General features: G+C 45.4%; 1 protein-coding gene across 1 annotated transcript; it reads right to left on the reverse strand.

The window, feature by feature from the left end:
* Window positions 1-1,426: 1,426 nt before the first annotated feature.
* Coq5 (coenzyme Q5, methyltransferase) lies at window positions 1,427-21,702 on the reverse strand. The gene is made up of 7 exons (XM_041646663.1): window positions 21,493-21,702; window positions 17,235-17,384; window positions 14,008-14,229; window positions 9,429-9,535; window positions 3,686-3,774; window positions 2,243-2,354; window positions 1,427-2,164 (listed from the first exon to the last, which is right to left on the reverse strand). Exons 1-7 carry the CDS (start codon window positions 21,692-21,694, stop codon window positions 2,063-2,065), a joined length of 984 nt encoding a protein of 327 aa, XP_041502597.1. The 5' UTR covers window positions 21,695-21,702; the 3' UTR covers window positions 1,427-2,062.
* Between the last annotated feature and the right edge of the window lie 244 nt (window positions 21,703-21,946).

The following is a 21,946-nucleotide window of genomic DNA, read 5'->3' on the forward strand; positions in this document are numbered from 1 at the left end:
GCTTTGTGATAGTTGGCATGAAAAGATGGGGTGTTTTGGAGTAGGAGCCTACAGTTAGGATATTTCAGATTTGTATCTATTTGGACAGGTAGAAATGTTTCCATAAATTGAGTCCCTTTCCCTCTTTATGACCAGCTGTATATTATTTGAAACCCAACTGGAATTGACCATCAAAGCTGTAGTGCGCTAAGCAGACGATGGTCTCCATCAACACTCCTTAGACTAGACATTGAGGGTTTTGATCTATTTGATCTGGCCCATGCTTTCTGTCAATAGACTGGTAGCTTTTAACTTTCATTTTCAGGTTCAGATGCAAGAAAACATGTTGCTTATAGAAATAAAATTGGCTGGATGGTTTATGGATTATCAGTGCCTGCTCCTTCCTTCCTGTTAATGTAAAAGCCAATAGTCTCCAGCTGGCTGAGAAAAAAAATGTAGTTTAGCATGTCAGCTGCTCTTTCCTGCTGTTCTGAGACATCTGCAGTTGGCTGTCTGGGAGCCATTTGGAGACAGACAAGGTCTTATGTGATCTGTTAGTGACTCCTAGTGTGCTGTAGCTCTATTTATTTTGTTGTCTTGATTTTGTGTTTGGAGACAGGGTTTCTCTGTGTAGCCTGGATGTCCTGGAACTCTGAAGACCAGGCTGGCCTTGAACTCACAGAGATCCATCTACCTCTGCCTCCCAAGTGCTGGGATTAAAGGCATGCACCACCACCGCCCAGCTTCTGCAGTTTCTTAGCAAGTCTTGATACTAAACGTCATGTTCAAAATACACGTGAAGCCTCTTAGCATCACACTGGACTGTACAGTACATGCTCTGCCTAGACCCATAAGGAATACCGAAGGGGCAGCCTGTAGTAATGGTCTGTTAAGTTTTTTGAGGTAAGCATGAGCTCGGTGAGCAGCCCTAGCTGGCCTGGAGCCTGCTGTGCAGACTTGGCTTCAGCCTGCAGCCGTCCTCCAACCACCTGGGTGCTGACGCTGCAGTTTTGTGCCATCATTCAAGGCTCATAAGTACATGTATTCTTTAGATTTATATCTGTTTTACTGTTTATGTGTATCACTGTTTGCATGTATGTGTGTGCACAGTGCCCACAGAGGTCAAAAGAGGCATTGGGTCCCCTAGCATAAGCTACAGATGGTTGTGAACCACCACGTGGGTGCTGGGAATCAAACTTCAATTTGCAAGCATAGCGAGTGCACTTACCCACTGAGTCATCCCCCAACCCTGTTATAAATTATTTCCTTCCCCACTCTCTCTCCTTTCTTTTTACTATAAACATGTATAAATGTATTCTGACAAGCCCCGTTTACTAAGACTGCTTTCCTGATGGACACGAGGATGGTGCCTGGCGACAAGACTGACAGAAGGATGCTGACATGCACTGCCTTTGTTTCACCTCCCCCAAGAAAAAGGGACAAATAGTACCCACAATGTAAACTTTACTGCTTTACAAAATCCTACTTTTGTTTGTTTGCTTCTGGTGATGAGAACCAAACCCAAGCCCTCAACAGGCTAAGCATGTGCTCTCCCACTGAACCGCACCTTCAGCCCCTGGTTAGTCTAGTATGTGCTCACTGCTGAGCACCTCACCAGCCCAGGGTTCTAATATTGCCAGCGTTCTGACGTGGACCTGGGCTTTTAGCCCTAGATTCAACACTAGTCTGAAGGGCTGGTTCAAACCATCCTTGGGTTCCAGTGATCCATTATCCCTCTGGAAGGCGTCTGTGACAGACGAGCTATGAGGAAGTTTCAGTACTGTGTGAGTGCTGGTTTTACCTGACTCCACACTGCACAGCCAATGTTAGCAGGAGTTCAGCAAAACCAGACCAGACACTTCTGGGAGAAGGCCTGGTGGCCCGGACAGCTACTAATGAGAGCTGCAAAAGTCAGCAGGGATTTGTTTCTTCCTTTTTGAGACTGGTCAATGCAGAACATGAATCCAAGGTTTGATGGCCTTCAATAGAAGAGAGATGCTCAGCTACCGTCTCATCGGGGAGATTATCTTCCAGCTCCAGACCTCCGCTCAAACGACCGGTTTGTGCTGCACACAGAAAGGAGCTAAAGTTTGAAGCCAGAATGAATGGCCACGATTCCTGTTGTCAGGTTTTCATAGGTCACCTTCTGAAAGCCTGCATCTTCAATCATCTCCTTGAATTCTTCCTGAAACACAAGAGAAGCACATGGGATGCTTGGGTTTCGATCTCAGGGTGTTGGCTGTAAATTACAAAAGCTCTGTACCTGATTTGGGAACTTCCGAATACTTTCCACAAGGTACTGATAGGACTTCCAGTCTCCTGCAATGACCTCCCCAATGACAGGGATGACCTGGAAACTGTACAGATCATAAAGCCTAAAAAAAAAATTTAAAAACGGGGCAAAGATTAAGATTAGAGTGGATTCTGGGTGTATTCCCTGTACCAATAACATAAAGAAAAGTGTGGGGCTAGGGAGATAGCCCAGCGGTTAAGAATGCTCTCTGTAGCCGGGCATGGTAGTGCACACACTTAATCTCAGCACTTGCAAGGCAGAGGCAGGCAGATCTCTTTGAGTTTAAGCCCAGCCTGGTCTATCTAGACAGTTCCATGACAGACAGCCAGGGCTACATAGTGAGACCCTGTCTCAAAACAAACAAACAATCTTTACAAAAATGTGCTTGGATCAATTCCTTAATATTAAGTGGAGAGCCGGGCAGTGGTGGCACATGCCTTTAATCCCAGCACTCAGGAGGCAGAGGCAGGCGGATCTCTGTGAGCTCGAGGCCAGCCTGGTGACAAGAGCTAGTTCCAGGACAGACTCCGAAGCTACAGAGAAACCGTGTGTGTGGGGGGGAATAGTAAGTGGGACAGTGCAAGCCAGGAGTCGCTGACTCAGATGTCTACAGGGGTCAAGCAAGTGACTGAAACAAGGCAAGTAGGCCAAGAGCAAGGCCAAGAGGCCCACAGGGAGTGACGGCTGTGTAAAACTGGAGGAAAGGCAGTTAACTGCCTCTGATGCCTGCCTGGAGGAGTTCGCCCTACCAAGCAGTGGCACATCTGATTTTTTCCAGTGAAGCTGGAAATCCAGGTTTCATGTTAATTTCCTGATTTTACGTTTTTAGCTAGCTGGTGGGTTTGAGATAATCTTATTCATTCTGTAGACTAATCTGGCCTGAACTCATACAGACACAAGCAAGGGTTAAACTTGAAGTGATCCTCCTGCCTCAGCTTCCTGAGTGCTAGAATTACAGGTATAAGCCACCACACCTAGGATTAAATTTCTTAAAATACCATATGAGTGAGCCTGGCGGTGGCGGCGCACACCTTTAATCCCAGCACTTGGGAGACAGAGGCAGGCGGATCTCTGTGAGTTCGAGACCAGCCTGGTCTACAAGAGCTAGTTCCAGGACAGGCTCCAAAACCACAGAGAAACGCTGTCTCGAAAAACAAAAACAAAAACAAACAAAAATACCATATGAGTCAAATAAAATGAACCGTGTGGGCTAGCATGGCCTCTGGGTGTTTGCTGAGGCTCTTCTGGCCCAAGCATTTTCACTAAGAACTCACTGACCTCTTCAAGAATCCCTGCCCCTTGGTGCCTCTGAACTCACAAAGTCAGACGCCTGTAGCTTACTGGTTATTTTCTATTTTGGGGTGGGGAACCTTTAGCTAGACAAGTTCATAAAGCTCTGCTATCAATGCTAACCTGGATATGAGGGGATCATTCACTTGGCTAAACTCCAGACAGAGAAACCGTCCTCCTGGCTTTAGGACCCGATGGGCTTCCTGGAGTGCCTGAGAGAAAGAGCGAGAAGAAAATCCTCAGCAGACCTCTCCACAATTCCAAGGGTCAGAGGCTCGTTTAGTTTCTATGTGCACTGAATGAAACATTCCCCATAAATTCCCTTTTACATCCTTAGGATTTATAATGCAGAAATTAGCCCATGTTCAGGCACTTGTTGCCCTGTGACTAGAGAAAGTTGCTGATGCAGGCAGACGGGCACAGCTCCATGAAGATGAAGCTTAGAATCATGCGTTAGAGCCACAGTGCGTGTGTATCTGTGCACCACTTGTGTGCCGGTGCTTGCAGAGGGCAGAAGAGGGCATCATATCCTCGGGAACTAAAGTTAGACACAGGTGTGAGCTGCCATGTGGATGCTGGGAATGGAAACCTGGGTCCTCTGGGAGAGCAGCCATTGAGCTATCTCTCCAGACTCCAACATAACAATTTTAATTAAAGGAATATGACAGAAAACGACACATGTGGATCATTCATTTTATATGGCACAGAATGCAGCACAACTTTACCCATTGAGAGCTGGTGAACATCATGGGAAATCTGCACAAACACAACCTACTTAGCTATTGTCAAAGGAGGAACTAAGAGTTTTATGTGATAACATGGAGAAAGATCACCACATAAGCCCAAACAATGGCTCAGGCCTATAACCCCAGCTACTTGGGAGACCACACAAGGCCAGCCTAACTTAATGAGACTACTAATGAGTATCTATAAAAAGCTCTTAAGCAACACAGACACATACAAAATCACTGATTTATGTGTGCGTGTGTATACATGAGTTTCTTTTTTTTTTAATATGTATTAATTTATTATGTATACAATATTCTGTCTGTGTGTATGCCTGCAGGACAGAAGAGGGCACCAGACCCCATTACAAGTGGTTGTGAGCCACCATGTGGTTGCTGGGAATTGAACTCAGGACCTTTGGAAGAACAGACAATGCTCTTAACCTCTGAGCCATCTCTCCAGCCCGTACATGTGTTTCTTTAGAATGCTGAAGACTGAACTCAGGACCTTGCACATGCTAGACAAATTCTCTGCCACTTAACTGCAACCCCAGTACACACCTGGCCTTTTCCCTGGAACTTGCTCTATGGACCAGGCTGGTCTTGAAATCAGGGATCCGCCTGCCTCTGCCTCCTGAGTGCAGACTGAAAATGTGTGCCCCACAGTTAGCTCCTCCTGCTTGTATAGCCAGCACTTTACTGGGTGAGCCATCTCCCCAGTCCTTCCTAAGCACTGGGGTTATAGGCATTGCCAGCACACCCAATTTAACAGACACACTTAAAAGGCACCAAATGCTGGGAGGTGAGTGTGAGGTTATCACTGACACAATCTTCAACTTTGATCTTATTCAAAAGTATTTCATTTTAATCTTACTTTTTTGATTTTGTAAGATACAGTTGTTACTGGGTCTGGCTACAGGACAAGAACTCATCACATAAGACTCCTGTGGCCTTAAACTTGCAATGATGCTCCTGCTTCTGCCTCCTGAGTGCCATATCACAGGTGTGAGCCACAACAACAGGCAAAAACACGTTTCAGTCAGAGCATATAATAAACCTTTTATAGAGAAAGGGATGGCCATAAAAACCAAGCTACAGAGTGGGTGCTGGCTGCCTAGCACCACTACAAACTGCACAGAGCAGCAGAGAGAAGGGCTCATTCTCGCTTACAATCTGATAGGTTCCAGGCTGGAACAGGGTAGACCTTTGCCTGCAGACTCTGGTGAAGAGGTACAGGATGGTAAACTGCTCACCTTCACCTTGAAGTCAAGAAGCAACAAAGAAGTGATGTGGGAAGTCCTTCTGTATATGTTTTGTGTTTATTGGTTAATGAATAAAGAAGCTGGTTGGGCAAAGGCAGGGTGGTACAGAGCTAGGCAGGAAAACTAAACTAAATGCTGGGAGAAAATAGGCAGAGTCAGAGAGAAGCCATGTAACTGCAGGAGAAAGATTCCCTCCAGTAGGCCACAACTAATGGGGAACCTTGTTAGCCAACCGTCTTTAAGAGGTGGGTCTTAGTTAAGGCGTGGCTTCGCTGGGACCCAGGATAAAAGGTGTGCACCTCTGTGTGCATGCTCCCTGCACCTTTTCCCACAGGAATGTGCTTGGATTTCTCGTTTCCTATTTCATTAGTTTCCCCTTATAATAAATATAATTGTTTTATCCTTAGCTAGCCTGGTCATTTCTACACACGACCTCATGGTGATGATACATAGATTAATAAAGATGGGTTAATTTAAGATGTAAGAGCTAGCTAGCAATACGCCTAAGTGATTGGGCAAGCAGTGTTTTAATTAATACAGTTCCTGTGTGATTATTTTGGGTCTGGGCAGCCTCCAACTACAAATAAGGTGAGTTTTTGTTTTATTTTTTGAGACAAACTCTCATACAAGAAGCAGTAATACCTGGCCTTGGTTGTTTTAAATAGGATCTATCAGGCCAGAAGACATGTGCCTTTTTTAATCCTAGCACGCTACAGCCAGAAGCATACATAATGAGTCTAAGGCCAGCCACGGTAACAACATGAGACCTTTTCTCCAAAACAGACAAAACAAGCCCACAAAAACCAAAACAACGGCAACAAAGATAGGCTCTAGCTATACAGCCAAGACTGGCCTGCAACTCTAGCTCAGCCTCCCAGATCCTGTAATTGCTGTATATGTTGACATGCTTGGCTTAGGAAACTACATTCTAGCAAATTATCAAACCCAGAGAGAGAGTGGCAAAGACCCTCTGGCCTGTAGCCAGGGAGAAATTATATCTGAACTGGAGTGCAGTTTAGTGGACGGAACCTTAGCCTGGAGGAATCTATGGATGTTCCAGTAGCTAGTATCCTAACTAACTGGAGGGCAATCATGTGGCCATTTGCAGAGGCTTATGTGCCCACGCCTGGTGTCACAAATAGTGCAGAATGTGGAAAAGACAGAAAATTTTCCCTTCATAGTAGCAAAGTAATTATTTACATGATTAATTTGTCTCTTCAGAAAGAGTTGTTGTTGTTTTTTTTTAATTTATTTAACTTTATGTACATTGATGTGAAGGTGTCAGATCCCCTGGAACTGGAGTTACAGACAATTGTGAGCTGCCATGTGGCTGCTGGGAATTGAACCCGGGTCCTCTGGAAGAGCAGCCAGTGCTCTTAATCATTGAACCATCTCTCCAGCTCCCTATGTTTACATTTCTTTTATTTTCTCTTTTAAAGATGTATTTATTATGAGTACAGTGTTTTGAGCACCAGACCTCATTACAGATGGGTGTGAGCCACCATGTGGTTGCTGGGAATTGAACTCAGGACCTCTGGAAGAGAAGCCAGTGCTTTTAACCTCTGAGTCATCTCTCCAGCCCAAGGGAGGGTTTTTGTTTATTTTATTTTTGTTTTTAAGCTGGATGTAGTAGCTTATGTCTGTAGTTCTAGAATTTGGGAAACTGGGGCAGGATTGCTGCAAGTTCAAAGACAGCCTGGACTACACAGTGAGTTCTAGGTCAGCCTGCTATTGAGTGAGACCCTGCTTCAAAAGAACAAAATGAGGATTTGTTTTTCAAGACATGATTTGTTACATGGGTCTTGCTGGCCTGGAATTCACAATGTAGAACAGGCCTCAAACTTAAAGCAATCCTCCTGCCTTTGCAGGAGTGTTGAGAATATAGCCATATGCTACCACACCTGCCTACAAAGTGCTTTTTTTTTTAAAATATTTATTTATTTATTATGTATACAATATTCTGTCTGTGTGTATGCCTGCAGGCCAGAAGAGGGCACCAGACCCCATTACAGATGGTTGTGAGCCACCATGTGGTTGCTGGGAATTGAACTCAGGACCTTTGGAAGAGCAGGCAATGCTCCTAACCTCTGAGCCATCTCTCCAGCCCCAAAGTGCTTTTTTTTTAATTAAAAAATATAGCTGGGTGTGGTGATACATACCTTTAATCCCAACACTTGGGAGGCAGAAGCAGGTGAAGCTCTGAATTCAAGGGCAGCCTGGTCTACACATGAAGTCACAGACAGTACATTCTATGTCAGGACTATATATGGAAACCTTGTCTCAAAAACAAATCACACACACACACACTCTCTATATCTATACCTACACCTATATATGAGTATGCATGTGTGTATGCGCACATGAGCATGCACGTGGAGAACAACTTGCAGGAGTTGATTCTTCCACCGTGTATTTCCTGGACTGAACTCAACCCATTAGGTCTGGTAGCAAGTGCATTTACCTGGCACTTTTTTTTTTTTTTTTTTGGTTTTTCGAGACAGGGTTTCTCTGTGGTTTTGGAGCCTGTCCTGGAACTAGCTCTTGTAGACCAGGCTGGTCTCGAACTCACAGAGATCCGCCTGCCTCTGCCTCCCGAGTGCTGGGATTAAAGGCGTGCGCCACCACCGCCCGGCCTTACCTGGCACTTTTGATCTTGGTTTCCAAGTAATAAAATAGAGAAAGGGATAGAGGTGGCAGAGAGAGGGGGAAGTAAGGGAGAGAGAGAAAAATAAAAACAGGACAGGGAGAGAAGGGCAGGGAAGGAAGAAGGCTTAGAGAAATGCTAGACAGGCTAGACAGCTCAAGGTCCCTAACTGCCAGGAGGCATGGGCACACTCAACTGACCTACTGGGTTTCCACAAGGCCCCACCTAAAGGTTCACAGCACCTTTCAACAGCATTACCCTCAGGTCTCTTGGAGAGTACTATTCAGACCAGAGCAATCCCTACAAAGAAAGTCTTGCCTAGAAATAGAGGAGTCAGACAGTGGGGGCCCACAACACAGAGAAGAAGCCAGTTTCTTGCATATGGTCTTTAAATGTTTGACAGAATGTTCAGGAGGAAATGAAGAGTTGAATCCTATTGAGCTATGAGCATTCTCTTCCCGCTGTACTGGAACCATGATGTTCCCTTCTGCCTGTACAGCATCCGAGTGCCTCTTTCTGTGTCTGACCACGCCTCTGACCTGCAAACTCACACAGCTTCACAAAAGGAAACAGGAAATGCCATGGTCCAACCATGAAGAGAATGTCAGTGCCAACCCGATCAACCAAGAACTGGTTCTGGCTTAACATTGTGGCAACTAAGAAACAAAAAAGCCCTAGGGCTGGAGAGATGGCTCAGTGGTTAAGAGCACTTACTGCTCACACAGAGGACCCAGGTTACAGTTTGCAATACCCATATCAGATGGCTTCTAACTTCCTGTAACTCCAGCTCCAGAAGATCCAACATTCTCTGGTCTCCAAGAGCACTTGCATGACACAGTGCATAAAGACTCACATAGGTACATACATATATACATCAATAAAATATATATATATATATTTTTTTTTTTTTAAGAGAAGAGCTATGGAGATAGCTCAGTGGGTAAGAGCACTTGCTGTGGAAGGAAGAGAACCTAAGTTCAAATCCTCAGCACCCATGTAAAAGCCATGCTTCTCAGGGCCAGTATACCAGCATACACACACACCATACACACACACACACACACACACACAGATGAGAAAGAGAAGGAAGAAACCTCTAAGTTTAAATAGTCACTCCTCTTAACTACTGGGCCCAGAAAAGAATCTTCCCTGTCTTCACCTGGGATAGCTCCACTCCAGGGGAACTGCTATCCTGAAAATCACATGCATCCCAGGGATGCTAGATCTATTCATACCCGGTCAATGTGTGTGACATTCCGGATCCCAAAAGCAATGGTGTAAACATCAAATTTGTCATCATCAAAGGGCAGTTCTTCAGCATCTCCCAGTACCCATGCAAGTCCTGGAAGACAAAATCAGTTCTGGATATAAGTCTAGGTCTAGGTAGCTATTTCCCACCGCACCACAGAAGTAGTGAATTTGAGGATTCTGTAGGAAGCCAAATAAAAGTGTAAGTGCCCTAGGCATCAATGTGTGTGGCCTTGTGGTGGGGGTGGGAGTCGACTGGCATAGAGCCCATGATGCAAAGTCTGGGTAATGCCAGAGTTGAAGTGAGAGAATTCAAGAACTGTTTGGTTGTCATGGAATATTACTTTAACTATGTAAAGGTGTGTTACATTTGTTTATGCTGCATTTGTTTAACGATGTAAAGATGTGTTGCCTTGCCTGCCTAAGGCACCTGGCTGGTCTCATAAAAAGTTGAATGGCCAATAGCCAGGCAGTAGAACAATAAGCAGGGCTGGCAGGCAGAGAGAATAAGTAGGAGGGAGAAGAGAAGAGAAGAGAGAATGAGAGAGGAAATGAGGGCGACACCAGCCAGAGGGACATGGAGTAGGACATACAGAATGAAAGAAAGGTTAAAAAGCACCAAGTCAAAATGTAGATGAATAGAAACAGGTTAAACTAAGTTATAAGAGCTAGTGGGACAAACATAAGTGAAAGGCCGAACATTCATAACTAATAATAATATCTCCATGTCATGATTTGGGGGCTGGCGGTCTGAGAAAGTCTGCTACATTTGGTGTCATGGAGACTATAGATTCGGTGTCAGAAAACACCTGCCTTCTCCACTGTATTCCTGGCTGCCTTCACTGGTGTCCTCCAATTTTAAAAACCTAACTTATAGCAGGGCAGTGATGGCACACACCCTTAATCCCAGCACTCGGGAGGCAGAGGCAGGCAGGTCTCTGTGAGTTCAAGGCCAGCATGGTCTACAGAGAAAGTTCCAGAACAGGCTCCAAAGCTACACAGAGAAACCCTGTCTAGAAAAAGCAAACAAACACCCACTAATTTATGTGGGGACAGCTACCCAGCAGCATTTCTGTTTCAGCACTAGAGATCAAACCCTGGGCATTCTGTGTGCTGGGCAAATGCTGCCATTGCACTACATATCTGGCCCTACCTTAAAGCAATGTTTTTCCAACCAAGTGCTTCATAGTTAGCACTGTGATAAAGAGTTACGGCCTTAAGGTTTTACTTACTACTTTTTTTAAAAAAAAAAAATAGTTTTCAAGACAGGGTTTGTCTGGGTAGCCCTGGCTGTCCTGGAACTCACTACGTAGACCAGGTTGGCCTTGAACTCACAGACAGTCACCTACCACCACCACCCAGCTCCAACTTTCTTTCAACTTTTTATTAGCTAAATTATTCAAGACTGACCATAAAACAAACTCACTAAAGACCAGGCTGACCTTGAATTTTTGATTCTCCAAGCATCAGCCTCCCAAATATCTGGAATTATAGGTCTGAGTGATTGGTCTGGTTCTAAATTCAAACGACAGTGGCTCCTCATCAGTATAGCTGTGTCCTGAAGGACAGTGACTTCGATTCCATTTACTAAGGACCAGCAAGGCAGCTCCTAGGAAAAGGTGCTGGTGCCAAGACTGACACCTGAGTTTGAACCTAATGGGGGAGCTGGGCGGTGGCGGCGCACGCCTTTAATTCCAGCACTTGGGAGGCAAAGGCAGGTGGATCTCTGTGAGTTCTTGTAGCCTGGTCTACAATAGTTAGTTCCAAGACAGGCTCCAAAGCTACAGAGAAACCCTGTCTCGAAATACTAAAAAAACAAAACAAAACAAAAAAACAAAAACAAAACTACATGGGGGAAGGGGAAGGAGAGAACCATTTCTTACAAATTGTTCTTTGATCTCCACAAAAACACATTTATGCACACACACATATAGGCACACAATGGAAATTAATGTAAAAACTCCAACACTGTCAAATAAACATTATGGGAGGCCACTATTTTGGATTATGCTCTTGCACTAGGTCCAAGAGACCAGACTGAAAATTACAGTGGATGTCTTGTGCTCAAGTTCCTACATCCATGTGGAAAATGACCTGTGAAACTTGAGGACTAGCACAGGCCCTCTGACTTTACTCCTACAAAAAGAAAGAAACTAGAAACACTCTGCTGATAGCCACTCATGCCCTTCTGGGCTCGTTTACAAAGACAGAGACTCTGAAGCAGCCAGTTTGCTTTTGATTCTTCCCTTCTGTTTTCTCCAGTCTTTATCTTTTCATAAAACCAACCTCCTTGTTTGGCCATCAGAACATTTTGCTTCCCTCTGTGGAGTAGGCTGCCCTTGAACTCAGACCCACCTGACACTTCCTCCCAAGAGAGTTTCCGCCTAATTGACTACATCTGGAATAATGTCAGCAAAGGACAGATTCCAACCATTTAGCTCAAAGGATTTTTGTTGTTTGTTTCTGTGTGTATGTGTGACTGAATGTATGTAAGTGCACCACACATGTACAAGAGCCCACAGAAAGAAGTCAGAAGGGGGTGCTGGAGCCCTGGAACCTGAGTCTCAGGCAGTTGTAAGCTGCCATTTGGATGTTGGGAACCCACTGCAAGAACCGTCCACTCTCAGTCACCGAGCCATCTCTCCAGCCCCTAGCTTAAAGACCGTAAGTGGCTTTACTTTTCATTGCTTAATCAGGCAAGTAGAGGTAGAACTGACTATCAGGGGCTCAGGACCAGCCCTAGCTGCTAGCCTGGATAATGTGACATTTTGTCTCCAACAACAGCGAATTCCTAAGCAGGTTCATAGCCACACTGTAGAGGAGATGGCTCCAGAAATGGAACATTACCTATCATTTCACTGTTTGTTCTCTGTTCTCTATGGTTGAGCACCAGACAAAGGAAATGCATTTATCAGTAGGAGTAAAATGCTAGTGTCTTTGTCCAGAGACTGCCTTCTGGCTAGCGTGGACAGCGAACAAAGGACCTTCATCATGAAAGCCAAGTGGGTTGTAGTTCGTCTAGGCAGCTTCTTCTTGATGTGTGAGGAGGAGGAAGAGAATAATCGGCCTAAAAAAACCAGACATTCAAGTGGGAGGGGGGGACAGAGAAATGCTGACATTGCCCAGAGTGTTGACAGAGGACCTTCTTTGTGACATGCCCTTGTCTCTCTGGCTGCCTGCACTGCCTTAAAGGCACAGAAGAGGGCAGCCTGGCAGTCCCGGAGAGCTAAGTCAAGAGGGCAAGCTTTGTTGTTTGTTTGAGATGGTTTCACTGCGTAGCCTGAACTGGTTGGGAACTCACTACATAGAGCTCTCACAAAGGTCTACCTGCTTTTGCCTTCTAAATTCTGGAATTAAAGTATGTACTGCAGCCGGGTGGTGATGGCGCACGCTTTTAATCCCATCACTTGAGGCCAGCCTGATCTACTAGAGCTAGTTCCAGGACAGGCTCCAAAGCTACAGAGAAACCCTGTCTTGAAAAAAAAAAAGTATGTATTACAAGTCATTGGTGGTGGCACACACCTTTAATCCCAGGGTTCAGGAGGCAGAGGCAGGCAGATCTCTGAGTTCAAGGCCAGCCTGGTCTACAAAGTGAGTTCCAGGACAGGCTCCAAAGGTATGAAGCTTGGTTGTCTAGGGCAAGTATTTTGAAATATTCAATGGTCAGATGTAAAATCAGTGGCAAGGTAACATAGTCAGCATGTGCAAGAACCTGGGTTCAATCTCCAGTACTTAAAAAGGTTTTTAGAAAGAAAGAAAAAAGGAAGAAAAAGAAAATTGTGTGACTTAAGAAGCTCCTGTTATGAATTCAAGGCCAGCGTGGTCTACAGAGTGAGTTTCAGGCTAGCCAAGGCTATACAGTTAAGACCCTGTCTCAAAAAAAGCAACAACAAAACCAACAACTTGAAGAAGATTTTTAGGGCATGAGATGGTTAGAGGTGCTTGCTGCCAACCCTGACAACACAGCCCAGTTCCCAGGACCCACGTGGTGGAAGGCAAGAACCAACTCCCACAAGTTGTCTTCTGACCTCCACACACGTGCTATGGCACCAGTATAATCTCCTCTAGCCCCCATAAATAAAAACATAATTTTAAAAAGTAACAATGGGGCTGGAGAGATGACTGGGCTGGAGAGAGGACACAGAGGTTAAGAGCACCAGCTGTTCTTCCAGAGGGCCTGAGTTTGATTCCCAGCACCCAGCAGGTTTACAAGCATCTGTTATTTCAGTTCTAGATCTGATGCCCTCTTCTGCCCTCTGCAGGCACCAGGCACCCACATGCTGCAGAAACATATATGCAATCTAAACACTATATAGATTAAAAAAAAAAAAACTGCAACAACAAAAAAGAGGATCCTTAAGCTCTTTGGGCCACACAGCACCGCCCACCAAGCTTAGCCCGTTGCTCCAATTCTGGAACACACCTATAAGCAGGGCTCAGCCACCATCTTCAGTCCCTGCTGACTGGTTACACGGCCAGTGGCTGGACCATAAACACTTGAGAACTGATGTGCATCGCCTTACTTCAGAAGCCGGCAAACAATGCTGCGTCGGCTGAGGGACTCACCAGTTGTATGTCCTTGGTCCACGGCTTTCTGCTTTCCAACCTTTAGCATCTCCCTGTTGATGTCACAGACCGTGACGAGTGAACCACCTAAGGGGTCCTCTTCATTCTGGTACCTTTTAGCAATTTCTTCCCAGGATAAATTTTGCTGAGCCCGTAACTGTCTCCTCTGTTTCCTCTGATACTGTGCCTGAACATAACGAAGGAACCGGAATGCAATGTCACCTGCGGGAAGCCAACAGAAGGACAGATAAGACTGAAACCAAGCAAAAAGTATCCAAAGCCCCAAAGAGCAGAGGCAGGAGGCATGTGATGGAGGAAGGACGCTTCTGCTCCTTTCAACAGAGCAGTTCCTCCCTCCACCCCACAAAAGAATGCATCCGTGTTGTCTAGGCGTGTTGTCAGGCCTTCAACTCCTGATCCTCCTGATATAGCCTCCTGAGCTGGGACTATAGATGCATGCTACCATGCCTGAGTCACACGAAACCTTTCTCCTTCCTTCCTTCTTTTCTTCCTTCCCTTCCCTCCTTTTTTTTTTGTTTTTTTTTTTTTGTTAGTAGAATCTTTTTTATTCAGGAAAAAAAAAAAAAAACAATTTTTTTTCCAAACACACACAGGAGGGGGTATGGGTAAGGGGAGGTATCTGTCTGTCCAGCCCCAGCCCCCAGCCCATGTGGTTTTGGTAGCAATAAGGGAAATGGGGTAATGGCTCAAAAAATAATGGTATGTGTGTGTATGGAAAGAAAGGGTGCAAAAGCTGAAGGGAGCGGTGGGGAAGGGGACAGATGAGGTCAGTACTGGGAACGCCGCAGGTGGGAGGCCATTTCATAACATTCTTGTTGATCAAACCACCGTGGACACATTCTTTGCCTATCAGCAGGACTAGCGTCTTGGTAGTCATGGTGACAGTGACATTGAAGGTGGGGGCTCCTCCGGTGCTCTTGGTACGAAGATCCATTCCTTTCCTCCTTTCTTATTTTCTCATTTGATACTGTTTCATGTAGCCCAGTCTGGCCATGAGTTCACTAAGTAGCTAAGGATGATTTTGAAGTCCTAGTACTCATGCCTACACTTCCTGGGTGCTGGGATTATATGTATACATCACACAACTGGGGTTTAAAGTAATTTTCACATTAAGGGCTGCAGGTGAGGCTCAGTGGGGAGAGTGCTTGCCTAGCATGAACAAATTAAGGGGCCCCACACCTAGCAGAGCATATACCAAATAACCAAACATGGCTGTGCATGCCTGCAATCCCAGCACTTGGGAAGTGGAGGAGAGCTATGTAATGCGTTTAAATTTAGCCTGTGATACATGAGACCTGTCTCAAAAAAAAAAGCCACTTATGACGGCACATGCCCAGTACTAGGGAGGCACGTGGACTTTTGTGTTAAAAGGCCTGCCTGATCTACATAGCAAGTTCCAGGCCAGACATGGCAACATAGTAAGACCCTCTCTAAAAAACAAAAAACTACAAAATGGCTCTCTGCTTCTATAGGTTCCAATCTACATACGTGACTATGGACCACTAGGCAGTGAGGCCTACCAAACCCACAGACTTTGTCATCATCCCCTAAACAATACAGTGAAACAGCAGCTCACCTGGCATCTGTAGCTGCCATGTGGCATTGCGCTCAACCAAGGGTTTGAAGCAGGAGCCTAAGCAAGCGCTCTTCCACCAAGCAACACTTCAACCCAGCACACATTCTGTCAGTGTTATTATTGCTGCTTTGTTTTAGACAGGAAGGGAGTTCACATTGTCTAGGTTGTCCTCAAGTTTGCTATGTGGCAGAGGGTGACAGTTTCTGTTCCTTTGGCCCCCACCTTCTGAAGGATTGGACTGTAAGTGTGTATGGCCGATCCTGGTTTCTGTGGTTCTGGGGACTGAATCCAGAGTTTCATGCATTCATGCATGCTAAGCAAGCTCTCTGCCAACTAAGCCACATCTCCAGCTCTTAATTGTTTGCTTTTCTTATTAGGTTTGTTTATTTGTTTGTTCTTCTTCTCCTTCTTCTTTTTTTTTTTTTTTTTTTTTTGAGAAAGGGTCTCTCTGAGTAGCCCTGTCTGTCCTGGAACTCAATTTGTAGACCAGGCTGGCCTTGTACTCAAGACTCAAGAGATCTGCCTGCCCTTGCCTCCCAAGTGCTGGGATTAAAGGTGTGTGCTACCACCTCCCGGTGTATTAATTTATTTTTAAGATTTTGTTTCTATTATGTGTATTTTTGCATCTGTGTGTGGGTTTGTGCAGTGCCTGTGGAGTCCAGAAGAGGGTGTTGGACCCCTGGAGCTAAAGTTACAGACAGTTGTGAGCCACTTGACATGGGTGCTGGGAACTGAACTAGAGCTCTCTGCAAGAGCCGTGTTTACTCTTAACCATTGAACCATTGCTCCAGCCCCTATCTGTTTGGTTTTTGAGATAGGGTCTTGATTTGTAGCCCAGGCTGGCCTCACATTCACTATGGAATTCAGGCTGGCTTGGATTCTCTTGCCTCAGCCTCCCAAATGCTGAGATTAAAGGCAGAGATGTACACGTTCTTAGCATTTTTCTCCGCAGGTGCTCAATGTGCAATAAGGAACAAAGGCCTACAGTATGCTTTGATGCCTGATGTGGGAGTGGATAAGGCAGGAAGGCGGCCTAAATAGCTTATGTCCTGAACAGCTTATGTCGTGTGAGAAAAGGCCTTTCTCCAAACAGAAGGAAAGGAGTTTAAAGGCCATACGGAAGATAAACAGGCTGGAGCAAAGCTTTATGACACAAATTTTTCTACAGTACTTGTGAAGCCATGGTTTACTCCCAAGCATTGAGGAGGAAAAACAAAACAAAACAAAAAACAAGCTGGGCATGGTAATCCCAGCACTGGGGAGGCAGAAGCAGGAGGATCACAGGCCGTAAGGAGTTTTAAGGCCAGCTTGGGTTGTTACAAAGGGAGTTTAAGGTCAGCCAGAGCCACACTGTCTCAAATACAAAAAAACAAAAATCCAAAGAGATAAAGCAGTCATTCAGATAATGAAATGTCACAGAACACTTTTTAGTTGGTAAAATCTTTTCTTAGAAAAAGCACCAGGCACGAAGCTGCCCTGGAGCGACACGCTTACCCTCTATCAGAAGTCAGCAGCATAGGGATCTTTCAGTCACCACCGCTAGCCAAATGGCAGGTGCAGTAGCCACTTCACCAGCAGACAGGTCTAACAGGATACTCAGCCTTCCCAAGGACACCAAGCAGGGTATTACCTGTGCCTCCAGCCACATCAAGCAGTTGGGTCCCGGGCAATGGGTGCATTTTCCTGATCAGCAAATCCTTCCAAGCACGATGGATGCCGAGACTCATCATGTCATTCATCACGTCATACTTTTTGGCCACACTCTCAAACACCTGATAGACTGGCATGAGACAGACACAGTTATCAACGGGACTGATGTGGGGGAAATCTAAAGGAAGAAACAAAGGGATGCTTTCCCTCTTGAAAGTGTCTGTCTTTGCAAGGTGATGCTAAGCCACAATGCTTAACATTAAACCTAAGATGCACCTTAACATTATGTTTCCCTTCTCATGGTGCTGGGGATTGAACCCAGGGTCTTGCACATGCTAGGTAAGAAGCCCATCAGCGAGTGATTTCCGCAGACCCCAACACTACCCTGCATTAAATGCTTAAAGGTTCACTAGAGAAACCAACCTATTTCCTAACGCCCAGCATCCCCATTCAAACTCAGTGCTGGATTAACTGTGAGTGTGAGCATGAAATACAAGCTTCAGGCAGTTTTTATTCCATGACTCATTATGAAAATAAGAAGTATATGTCATAATCAGTAACCAGTTATGTCATCTACTTTATAGACTGCAGGCTGCTATGTGTCATCATGGATCAGTTAATCAGCGTACACTCATTCATGTCAGACTACAATGCTTCTACTGTGTCCTTGTCTCTTGGTGACAAACCCATTATACTTAAATAAATGAAAGAGGAAATTGAGCAACAAAGATGAGTGACCAGGGGAATAAGGGTAAAGATTAGTGAGCGTGACTAAAGCCCTGAATTTAATCTCCAGCACTGCCAAAAAAAAAAAAAAACCAAAAAAACAAAAAGCAAGCAAACAACAATAGCAACAACAAAGAGTTCATCACAGAAATGGTGGAGCAGAATGAGAATGCGTGTCAGTGCAGTCACAAGCAGAAGAGGTGACTGTGGGGACACAGACACTGATGTGGCTGGCCCAAGAGCCTCTAGATCCACAGCAGAGGAACTTTGTAAGGGCAAACTTTCTAACCTGGGCGAGGCGTAAGGATTGTGGCAACCGGGTTCAAGATGACTCAGAAGTGGTAGAAAATAAAAATTAGAGGGTAAGGGAGATGGCTCAGCGGGTGGAGAACCTGCCACAGGGTCAGGGAGATGGCTCAGTGGGTGGAGCACCTGCCACAGGGTCAGGGAGATGGCTCAGCAGGTGGAGCACCTGCCACAGGGTCAGGGAGATGGCTCAGCAGGTGGAACACCTGCCACAGGGTCAGGGAGAGGGCTCAGCGGTGGAGCACCTGCCTCCAAGCCTGAAGATGTGAGTTTGACCCATAAGACCCATGTGGCAAAGGAGAGAACTGACTCCTGAAATTTGTCCTCTGACCTCCCCGGAGCCCACAGACACGCACACACACAAAATCAATACAGATGTAATAGATTTGTTTTAGAATTTCCATTAAAGGGGTTCTTAGAGGTATTTCATGATGGTGAGAACACAAGTCACCTCTTCATGCCCCAACAGAAAGTTTAGAAAGGGGTTAAAGGCAATTTGCCAAGTCACAGGACCCATGCTTAATCTCTATTGTAAACACCATGACAAAGGGGCAAAGTGTTCAAATTGCTCCTGGTTCATTTTAATTAAACTAAAACAATTTTATTCTCAGTGTTTGGAATTTTTCTTAGGATTTAAACGTTTTGGGGCTGGAGAGATGGCTCAGTGGTTAAGAGCATTGCCTGCTCTTCCAAAGGTTCCTGAGTTCAATTCCCAGCAACCACATGGTGGCTCACAACCATCTGTAATGAGGTCTGGTGCCCTCTTCTGGCCTGCAGACACACAGACAGAATATTGTATACATAATAAATAAAATAAACATTTAAAAAAAAAAGGATTTAAACGTTTTAAGCTAAACTTTAAAATATGAGCTAAATCCCATTTGTGGGCTTTTAAATATATATTTATATTTAATATGTATTAAATATATATATTTAAGAATGATGTGTGTGTGTGTGTGTGTGTGTGTGTGTGTGTGTGTGTATAATGGTTTTTATCAAGACAGGGTTTCTCTATGTAATATCCCTGGCTATCCTGAAATTGACTTTGTAGACCAGGATCGTCTCAAACTCAGAGATCCACCTGCCTCCCGAATGCTAGGATTAAAGGCATGCACTAGGACATCCGACCCTTAAAATACATTGATTTTTATTTTATGTGTATGAGTATCTGCCTGCACGTATATGTCTATGTGCCACATGAGTGCCTGGTGTCCATGGAGGCCAGAAGAAGGTATCTAAGATCCCTTGGGACTGGATATAGACCAGTTGTTCTCAATCTTCCTAACACTCTGACCTCTTAATACAACTAACTCCTCTTGCTGTGGTAACCCCAAACATAAAAATTATCTCATTGCTATTTCATAACCGTAATTTCGATACTGCTAAGAATCATAAGGTAAATATCTGTGTTTTCTGGCGGCCTTAGGTGACACTTTTGAAAGGGCTGTTCCACCCCCAAAGGGGTCATAGCAACCCACAGGCTGTGTTGTTATGGACAGTTGTGAGCCATCATGTGAACGCTGGGAATTAACTGGGTCCTCAAACGCTTTTACTGCTAAGCCATCTCTCTAGATCCTTGATTGATTGATTTATCTATCTCTAGCCCATTTTCTGATTTATTTATTTATTTTTTAAAGATTTATTTATTTATTATGTATACAGTATTCTGTCTGCTTGGATGCCTACAGTCAGGAAGAGGGCACCAGATCTCATTACAGATGGTTGTGAGCCACCATGTGGTTGCTGGGAATTGAACTCAGGACCTCTGGAAGAGCAGCCAGTGCTCTTAACCTCTGAGCCATCTCCCCAACCTGATTTATTTATTTTTGAAGAAGGGTCTTGATATGTAGCCCAGGATGCCTTGAACTTGTAATACTACCACAGCCTCCTGAATGTTGGAATTATAAGTATGGGCACTACATTCAATTTTCTTTCTTTTTTTTTTTTTTTTTTTTTGCGATAGGGTCTCTCACTATGTAGCTCTAGCTATTCTAGAACTCACAGAGATCCACTTGCCTCTAGCTCCTGTGTGTGTGTGTGTGTGTGTGTGTGTGTGTGTGTGTGTATGGTGTGTGTTTTGATTTTTCGAGACAGGGTTTATCTTTGAAGTTCTGAAGCCTGTCCTGGAACTTGCTCTGTAGACCAGGTTGGCCTTGAACTCACAGAGATCCCCCTGCCTCTGCCTCCCGGACGCTGGGGTTAAAGGAGTGTTGGGGTTAAAGGCATGCACCACCACAGCCCAACTTATGTGTGTATTTTTTTAAGGGGAGGGAATGGTGTCTTTCTTTAGTAAGAAACTAAGAATGGGGACTCTGTAGCCAGAAAACCAAATGGTGTTAAAATAGTAGTTCTCCCACTTTAGTAATCTTAAATTTGTCTCTGTAGAGACAGGCTCTCACTATCTGAGGCTAGCTTCAAATTCGAGGTATAGTGGATAATTACCTTGAACTTCTAACCCTCCTGTATCCACCTCCCTGGGATCCTGGGATCACATGTTTACACCACCACACGCAATTTACCGGGCTCTATTGATCGAACTGAGCCGCGCAAGGGAGAGGCAAGCACTCTATCAACTGAGCTCCGTTCCCCACCCGACTACCATCTTAAATTCTGCAAGTTCTTGTTTAACTGTTTCCTAAGAAAGGGATTAACATTAGCCACTAGTGGGAAACTGAAGTGAGAAATGGGGGTGGGGGAATGTCTACAAGGCGCCTGGCATATAACCTCGAAACTGATGACATGCTGTGCTTAAAAGAGTGGGCAAGTCGGGTTTGGTGGCACCTGTCTTTAATCCGAGCATTCAAGAGGCAGGTGATCTCCACACGTCAACCTTGACACTGAGGGACACAAGGGGGTGTGTGGCGTGGTGTAGCCTCTCAAACGCCTGCATTCCCAGTGTATCTCTGTGAGTTCGAGGCCAGCCTAGTCTACAAACGGCAGTTCCAGGACAGCCCCAAAGCTACAGAGAAACCCTGCCTGGAAAAACGAAAACAAAAAACAGAAGAAACACTCCCCAGTTACAGAAAATGAGACTCCAATAGTGGGAAGTTGAGTCTGGGAGTCGGGTACTGCTCGGAAGTCAGGACTGTAGGACTGTAAGGACCACAGCTCTAGGGCTAACAGGACGTTAAATCAGCCCGCAGATGGGTGAAGGAAACCAAATCGACGACAGACAGGTCCCTCCATCCGCCCTCTCGCCCGGTCACCTTTGCCCCCTTTCTCCTCCTCCGACACAGTCTCAAACCCGAAGTGCGTTTCTGCGGCTCTCTTCTCTTGGGACAAGGACCGCGCACTCGGCGTGGCTCCGAGCCAGAATCTATGAAACCCGGGGAGCCTGGAGTCTCCCGCTGCCCGCGACCACCCGCGGCAGCAGTAGCGCCATAGACCACAGCTTCTGGGAGCCGCCATCTTGATATCCCGACGACTGCGGGCGGAGGGCAGGTCGGGTTGCGTCACCAGCCGGGTGACGGCGACCGGCAGGAGTCAGTATTAGTAGAACGCACCCGAAAACGCCCGTTGTTAAGACGTCATGTTTGGTTTAGGATTTGAAAACTTGAACAAGTGTACAACTGGTGTTCCCTAATAGAACTTAGAATTCACCAAGAATGAGGAGAGCTCGGAGTGAGGCCCTAGTTGTGTCTGCTGCCAAACCAGTACCTC

This window comes from Microtus oregoni, unplaced genomic scaffold (assembly GCF_018167655.1).
Source record: "Microtus oregoni isolate MIOR12 unplaced genomic scaffold, Mior012 000003F_ref0000135, whole genome shotgun sequence".
In the NCBI taxonomy this organism is placed as follows: domain Eukaryota; kingdom Metazoa; phylum Chordata; class Mammalia; order Rodentia; family Cricetidae; genus Microtus; species Microtus oregoni.

What these genes read in the sequence shown, in the direction of transcription:
- Coq5 (XM_041646663.1), bottom strand. Translation starts at nt 21,694, where the DNA reads ATGGCGGCTCCCAGAAGCTGTGGTCTATGGCGCTACTGCTGCCGCGGG. An exon ending in GGAGGAGAAAGGGGGCAAAG is followed by an intron (nt 17,385 to 21,492) that starts GTGACCGGGCGA and finishes GTCTCATGCCAG; the next exon opens with TCTATCAGGTGTTTGAGAGT. An exon ending in GGACCAAGGACATACAACTG is followed by an intron (nt 9,536 to 14,007) that starts GTGAGTCCCTCA and finishes TTTGTCTTCCAG; the next exon opens with GACTTGCATGGGTACTGGGA.